This window comes from Meleagris gallopavo, chromosome 8 (genome assembly GCF_000146605.3).
Source record: "Meleagris gallopavo isolate NT-WF06-2002-E0010 breed Aviagen turkey brand Nicholas breeding stock chromosome 8, Turkey_5.1, whole genome shotgun sequence".
In the NCBI taxonomy this organism is placed as follows: domain Eukaryota; kingdom Metazoa; phylum Chordata; class Aves; order Galliformes; family Phasianidae; genus Meleagris; species Meleagris gallopavo.
The window spans coordinates 11,661,075-11,669,375 of record NC_015018.2 but is presented as its reverse complement, the minus strand read 5'-3'; the positions used below and the strand labels follow the sequence as shown (position 1 = coordinate 11,669,375).

Below are 8,301 nucleotides of genomic sequence, written 5' to 3'. Positions count from 1 at the left end.
CCCCCCCGCCTCTGCAGAAAGCGGCTTTTTCCTGTTCCCTGCGAGCGTAAATCAGCTTCATCTAAAATCTCGGAAGTGCAAGTCCATCACATCTCCCTCCTAGCCGCCCGCTACACCTGCGTGAGTCAGACCGCAGCTCCCGCTGCCCCGCTCCGGCGCAGGGCTGCTCGCGGTCCCCTCTCGGGCAAAAGCAGAAGTGGAATCTGCTCACGCGTTCGGCGGTTTCTTCCCCGGTTGTTGTAGCAGTCGCTGACCTCCAGGCACTATGAATAAACAGCAAAGCCGGGAACAAAAGGAGTCTTCTGGCTGCCATTATCTCACATTAACGTAGCGGACGCGCTGCGGTGTGAACAATGTGAGTCTCGTTCGCCGATAATCAGCGAGTACCCAGGCATTCGGATTACCACGGCAACGGGCAACGGTAGCCCGCTGGGTGGGTGTGTTTTTGTTGTAGGGGAGCAGCGGGAGCGGGAGGCCAGGCGCTGCGCAGGGCAGGGTGCTGCGGGCAGCGCTCGGGGCGCGTTCCGGCACACGTGCGTAGGTCGGGCACGGGCCGAGCGGGGCTGTGCCCCCAGGTGCAATAAAGGTTAAACCGCGTTTGCCGCGCTGAAAATGATCCTAAGATAATTTCAGCGTTTCGGGAAGGTAACAGGTGGCGTGTTAACGGCAGGGCTGTTGCCGGCGGACTGTGCGACCGGGATCCGGGCGGTAGTAGCGCGGTGCATGGGCTGCTGTGCAACATGGAGCCGGGGCGATGCTGCAGCCTGCTTTCCTTTGAGCAGAAGGATGCCATGGTCTCACGCTGCCGGGCGGTGACAGCCCCTACGGCTCCGAAGCTGAGGGTGTTGCAGAGCGTTTCTATCGCCTACCTGCACCGTGTGATCCACGCCGAGTGCTGAGCGGTGTGACCCGTGCCTCGGAGCGCACCCGCACGCGTGTACAGGGACATTGGTGAGGGCAGGAACGTGGCAGGGCTGTTTGCGAAGGGCTGCGGGTGCTCGCAGGTCCAGAAACACTCGGGTTAATCTCGTCGTTGGCCCGTTGTGTTTTCTGATTCCAGGGCTGGGTTTGGACGCACCAGCTCTTGGTGAGCACGTGGCTGCCTGCAGTGTCGGGCAGGCGTGTGGCCCCCTGCAGCCAGTGGGATGGGCAGGCAGAATTTGGTCCTGCGGGCCCCGCCGGCCTTGCAGGCCTATAAAGTAAAACTTGAAGGCTTTCTATTTCTAAAGATGTTTTCCATCATCTGCAAAGTGCTATGGCTGTATGGATGGTTGCATGAATGGCTCCTGCGAGAGGTGCTGGTATCTAGCAGGGCAGCCGCAGATACCCAGCTGCAGGTGCTGTGAGCCTCCAGGCTGACAACTTGCTCTCTGCTTTCACCTACTGACTGCTTCACCTTTGTCTGCCCACTGAGCTCAGGGTTAGGACCTTTCTGTTTTTTTCAAGCAGTTCACCGGAAAGCAGTTACCCTTCGTTTTACAGAGAATGATGGGACCTCTAACCGCTTTCAGTCTTTCTCTTCAGTTCACATTGCTCATAGCCTAGTACAGGCAATGTTCAGTACTGAGACAACGCTTGAGGTAACTCCAGGCTCCAGCTCCAGGCTGCTCAGTGCTCTTGGAGCCAGGAGCTTTGCACAGGGTTGTGAAATGTACTCATCTGTTTGGAAGCAATGGACTTGAAAAGTTTTGTAGGGGTAATGTGGGGAGCTGGATGTTTTTCCGGAAGACCTCAATGCTTGGAGTCGCACCTTTAAGAAGTAGAGAGGAAGAAAGAATTTTGCAGAAGGTTCCAAAATGGCTCTTTTCATATTCACATTACGTCGTTGCACCCAGGGATTTGTATGGGCTCTGTCCATGGGCATTTGTTGAGTGAATTATACAATGGAGCCTTAATTTATGCCGCAAACTTCTTCAAGTAATACTATTAAACACAAAGAGGTGTTTGAGGAAGGCATGCAACCCATAGCTGTCATCAGTGGAAAGTAAATTTCTGCAGCCATCCAGAGCCACTGCTGGCATTCATGCTTGTTTTACGGTTCTCTTCTTACCTTTGTCTTTCATGTAATTACCTTAGGGCACCTATACACAGCACTGGCTTATAGTTTGCTTTGTGCTGAAAGGACGTTTGCACTCTTTGTTGCCTTTACAGTAAGTCTTCATGTTTCCTTGCTGACTTAGGCCATCTTTGCGTTCTTTCTATGCTGGTGTCTGCTTGCTCTGCTTCTTCCTCCTTATGAATGAGTTGTGTAGAATGGTTCCTACAACATGCGTAAAACAGCACAGAAAGTCAAATGATATCTTGTTTACTTTTTTTTTTTAATAAAATTGTTAATAATTATGCTTTCTGCTACCTACAAACTGAACTAAAAATAAAGTATTCTGATGTCAGAGAGCTTTGAGTGTTTCAGTTGAAATATTTCAGCCAAATACGTTAGCCATGTAAAGACAGTGCATATGTTTAAGTTGGTGAGGCATTTGTTTTGTTCCCCTGGGGAAGGAAAAAAAAAAAAAAAATGAGAAGTCAGTTGTTTCCTTCTAAATGTGTGGGTTCTCAAAAACAAAACAAATGCAGAATGTTTCTGATTGCCAGTAAGGAGAAACAAAATTCAGTTTTCAGGTGTCTTTTCTTCATAGAAGTGACAGTCAACTACAGAGTAAGTGGAAGCTTGGCCAGAAATAACAAAAATAAAAATTTCCACTATCTGTTATTTCTGAATGGGTTGTCAGGGCTTGCTAGCTTACTGAAATGGGACAAATCAACTGCAGCCCTTCCTCTGGAGCATTCTGGTGTTGCAGGAAACTGCTAATAGTGTTCCATCTGTTCTTGTGATTTTATTTTTAAAGAAGTCGTTGGGTTTTGCTTATACTGATAAGAAAGTGGTAGAAATGCAGTTGGATTCATGCCTGTTCAGGTTTGAATTCAAACCACCTTTTTGGTGTATCCAGTATATGTGCTGCACTGTGCAAAATAGTCTTTCTCTTATAGAGTATGCTTAGAATAGGTTTGTGGTGGAATTCCTAATCAAGAAGGATTGCTAATTGAATCCCTATTAATTAAAGCTATGCAAGCGCTTTTCATTTGAGAAACCCAAGTACAGCAAAACCTAAACCTGAATGAGAGCAAGTAAAGCTGCATACCTTGTGAGACAGCATGGGATAGGGAATGCGTGTATGAATACTAGAGTTGTGAAGGGCTTTGTCTTCTGTTCTGATTGTGGGATTTGTCCTTTTTTTTCTCACTGCAGATGAATGGAATTTTAGGGTGGAGGAGACAGGAGAGACAGGAAGGAGCCTGGAGTCTTGTTTGGAAATTGTTGTGTTAGTTTGTATTAAAGTGGTGTCACCTAGAGGCTCCAGCCAAGAATACAGCCTCAGGGTGCTCCCACCCTGCACGCACACTCTGCTAGGGCAGAGGCACAGGCAGGGAGAGCTGCCACCTGCCAGGGGTTCCTACAGCTGCTGTGTGCTTGGATTGCTCTGCTTTTGGCTATATGCTATATAAGTTGGCTTTTGGCTATATAACTGTAGAGATTAGATCTCCAAAATTTCAGTCTGTGTTGCCAGGCGTGCACTCCTCTCTACGTGTGCTTGGGTTGCATAAGAAATAAGAAATGGTGGTCAATGTTGTGTGGGTAATCACATGCTCTTGTTGATGTCAGCTGAAGGAGTTGTGATAGATTTTGTAGATTTAAAGGACTGTGTGGCCCGTGTGTGTGTGTGTCAGCCACCAGCCAAATGGAGTGACTGCACTTCGGAAGTATTACAGATTGCTGCAAAACTGCACAGTTGGCTTGAGGATAAGGAGCAAAGAGTAGTCGCTGGAAGCCCAGTTCTGTGAAACCTGATGTCAGTGCTTGGAGGGAAAAGGTTTTTTTGAGAAAGCTAACATTTGGTGTTTTTCTTCAGTAATTGATGGATTTTCTGTGTTTAAAATAGGGAGTGATTTAAAAGTGTAGTGGTTTAGACACCTGGGCTTCCCAACAGGAGATGTGGCAAATCACCAGGAAAATACTACTCCTCCACAGTATGTAAAGTACCAATTCCCTTGGGATGTGAACTTCACTAAACAGTCTGAATCTCGCTTTCCTCAATCAATGAAGATATGTAAACAGAGTATCTGATACACATACAATTGCTTTAATGACAACTGTAGTTTTAGTTATGTAAACATATTTTAAGTGTAGCATTTGCGAATAATGCCACAAATCATGTGAGAGCCACAGTAATTCCCTAGCTTTTACTTACTGTATGGAGCCCACTTTCTCTTAAGCTATTTTTATTAGAACTAGCTGATGATCTGTGTCTGATGCAAGTCTGTAACTATTCTGAAAAGGTTTGCCATCTGATTGGTTCTGTTTTTCTAGCACTGGGAATTAAGAGATGTGTTAGTGTGCCTCTCTGATATTTGTGCTGTATTACCAGTGGTTTCAGTAGGTTTGCCAGTAGCTAAGCAATCTTTCCTACTTACAGCTTGGTCACAGTTTCACTACATCATCATTGAAGAGGTGTTTCCCTTCATCTCCTCCTCTTTGCTCTATGGCTTCTTCTGCTGTTTGGCCTTTCATGCTGACCAGTAGCATGCAAAGATTCATTAACACTGTCATTAATTTAGTCCGTACTCTTTTAGTGGACTCCAGCTGAGCCCAGACTGACTCACTGCCCTCCAGGATTTACTGAGAGACTTAATTACCCTCATACTGTTCAACAGAACCAACATTGCAGGCAGTACTTCACTTGGCCTGGAGACGTTGAAACTGCTTTGCCTACTGGCTGCCATTTTCAAGCCTCGAGAAAGGGATGTCAGAAATATGCAGCCTTGTATAGTAACAGCAGAAGTGACTGCTCTTTTGCAAAAGACAATTGGATTGGTCACGTCTCAATATAATACTTATATGGATTTGCCTATGATGGTGGGAGTATTCCTTTGGGTTGTTTAAGGACAGAAATGCAAGTTAAAGGAGTGGAGAAATGGAAGGGCAAGTTATCCTGTAGCTAAATGCTGTGTATTTCGGCATGTCTCACTGCTTAAAGCCAGAGAGACATTCACACAGCAGAGGTGTGGTGAGTGTCGTGTCCAGTGTAGCAAGGTTGGACTCAAATGCATGTGTAGGAGGTGATAGCTGGAGTATGGTGTCTCCCACAAACTGGGAGAATACCAAATATTCCTCACTGCAGTAGCTGAAGGAAAACTTGTGTGAAATGACATCTAGCTCAGTAAGTGCATGTTGGGTGTACAAGTTGCTGTTCTATGAAGCAATACCTGCCACTGTTTTGGAGTTGCCATAATTTCTGAGCTAAGTTCTGTGTTGGACAATGTAGGAATCATGTGGTTTGATGTGTGCAGTGAATGTTTCTCAACAAATCTATGTATGGTCTTTTATTCTGACTTTCATGTGTCATGCTGGGTTTCTATGCCAGCAGCTTTCATCATACGTCAACAATATGGCTTCTCGAGGTGACACTTTACCATAATGTGGTAAAAATTGAGTGATTTACTCTTCTTTATAATTAGATGAAGTGATTGCATAATCTGCGAGAATCTAGCTCAACCTTTGACTAACAAATGTTCTGACTCTACAGTTGGATGAATAATAGATGAATTCTTTTCTGTGTACTGTAAAGGAGAATAGGAGAAACATACTTTGGAGGCAAAGACAGTGAAGATATGGGTGCAACTTCTTATCATAAGCTATGGCGTCACTAGCTCAAAGCATGAGCATGTGCACCAGCCACACTGCTTATTTGCATTAGCAGAACCTTCAATGACTCTGGTTTGATCCCTGTCTGTCATTACCCTTCTTACATTGTCTTTGCTCCTGCACTTACAAAATATTTTCTTTGTCCCTCGGGTTTTGTTACCTGTTGGCCGCACATCATTAGGAAGTATACAGAAATGGCTGCAGTGAGTCCTTTAAGTGCTTATGTCATAGCAAGATCTTTGTAGTTATTGAAGTATACAAGTATCCATACGTGCCATAAATATATTAAAAGATCGCAGGGCAGACATCATCAAAAACCATCAGAGGAGGAAATAAAGTAGGAGGCATCATTCAGAGCAGGAAAAAAGAGGAGAGCTTTGTAGTAGTCACACATTGTGAGTTAGTCATCATTCATCTCCATGTTGACGGAGGGGACTCACTGAAACATTGCATCGCTTGCAAATATTAGTCACCAAAACCACTGTCTGAGACTTTGAGGGAGACTAGGAAGATTTTTAACCTTGTAAGAGAAAATATTTTAAAGAAAAATGGGATAAGAGGACTCGCTGATTGCAAGGCATTAAATATGCCCTTATTCACACATCATTTTATATGCATGCTGTCAAGATAAACATTACTTGTCAAGCATTTCATATAGAATTAATGTTTTCCATTAATTTTCTCTAATTATTTGTTAGGGGAAATTATTTTTTTCCCTAATTAAATTCTTTTCTTTTTCTGTTATTACTTAATTCAATTTGGGTATTTTGAAACAAACAGGTCAGTTTAAATTCATCATTATGTTCTAATACAGTGCTGCTGTGCTGACGCAGGTATAAGGAATTTGTTTGAAATTTACTAGTTGTTTGTAAAATGTGCTCACTATTTCATTTCAGCTTAGCTGCTATTGGTATTACTAGGATTATTGGTCACTTTGGACGCGAGCAGTTTTTATCACACGTGTGCACGCTTCTTGGTGCAATGTATTTCCTATTTTTAAGTGATTTACGCTGGACTTTATGAGCTACATGAAGAGCAAACACAGATGTAGTCCTTGATTTTGGCTCATGGCAGAAAAGGGAGAAATGGCCCAAGCCTGTATGCTGTCTGATAATACAGGAGAGTCACCTTTCAAGTCTGCCCCAGAGCCCTCAATGGGGCATAGGCAGCTTCATTGCCTTGCCAGGTGTTGCTTGAATTATTTCTGAGGTCCCTGTAGCTTAGGCTTTGATGCACTCCTATACATTTCTAGGAGAACCTGCATAGATTCTTTGGGCATGGTAGCTCCATCAAGAATTCTAGTGATAGCTGGCTATCCAAGCAAAAATGCTATTCTCGATTTAAAAAAAAAAAAAAAAAAGTAACAGGTAAGCATCTTTTGGTGATGAAAGAGCAATTTGTATGCTTATTAAATGGTCTATATCTAGGTGAGGAACGATCATGTGTATATATGTGTATATATGCAAATAGAAGTCTAATTTACAAGTTAATGGTATGAGAACAAGTAAATTTCAAATCAGGATGTGTTTTATGGTGATAGATCAATGGTTACTTTCACAGAATTTAGCATATGTCATTAATTACATGGTGTGTACATATGCTGTGTTTATTTTGCAGCCATTAAAGTTTTTTTTTTTATGAAAAGAACTGTAAGAAATGTTTACTTGTATCTGTGGACAAAGCTAATGGAAAAACCCAGTCTTCTCATCCACATATTTATCCGAAAGATGTGGTGTATATCTGCAGTTGATTTTCTAGCATGCTGATTAGCTAATACTGTTTTTGGCATGCAGCTTATCCGTTGTGTGGGAGAACACTATCTGAATTTCAATTTACTTTTCAAAATGATGTTGAACTGCTATTCCTTTAAAGACTCTTCTGGCCATCTGAGGACCCAGTGCAGACAGTGAAGCTGCAGTCTAGTCTCAAAATCTAATTGAATTGTTATGAGGCAGCTGAAGAAGTGATTGTTGAAGAGCTTGAGATGGATTGCAAAAAAATAAGTGCTTCTGAGCAACTGGCTTAGTGTCCCCGTTTGAAAATCTGCTCTTGAGTTTATTTTTACTTTCACTGGTAACAGACCTTTAGGTAAAAGCCCAGTATTTTGATATAATCAAGGAATTCATTAGTTCCGTGTGGTTTTGGTGAGATCACATTGCTATTAAAGAAGAAACTTTATGCCTCTGGGAGCGCTAAGCTAAGAGTGGAAAAAGGAGTGAGGAGTTTAGGTAATATGAGGTGTTAATCCTGTGTTCCCACCAGCAATTTGCCACCATTTGACCTTCCAGAATCTCATTCTCCTAAACATTTGTTTTCACAGTGATGGGTCTTTCCCTTACGACTCTGTTCCCTGGCAGCAAAATACCAACCAGCCTCCAGGTTCCTTATCAGTGGTCACCACGGTATGGGGTGTGACTAATACCTCTCAAAGCCAGGTAAGCTTCACTTTAATGTTGCCTCCCTGCTAGATTTGTGTTTTGATTAATGCTTGCAAAATGAAAAGCTTTTGGGAAAATTCTCTTATGATCATTAACATGTCTGCATTCTCTTTGTTGTGCTTACTGCTTTATTGTTTTTTTTTTCTTCTTCTTTTTTTTTTT

General features: G+C 43.2%; 1 protein-coding gene across 9 annotated transcripts in view; it reads left to right on the top strand.

Moving 5' to 3' along the window:
- ZMIZ1 (zinc finger MIZ-type containing 1) overlaps nt 1–8,301 on the top strand; it is a 280,166-nt gene that overhangs the window by 234,831 nt on the left and 37,034 nt on the right. For 8 of the 9 annotated variants that reach the window (XM_019617563.2, XM_010714339.3, XM_010714337.3 and 5 more), the window contains one exon: nt 8,022–8,136. In XM_019617563.2, coding sequence (XP_019473108.1) covers nt 8,022–8,136 — 115 coding nt within the window. Of the gene's footprint in view, nt 1–402; nt 434–8,021; nt 8,137–8,301 lie in introns of those variants that run through there. The other variant, XM_019617565.2, reaches the window with a different exon arrangement.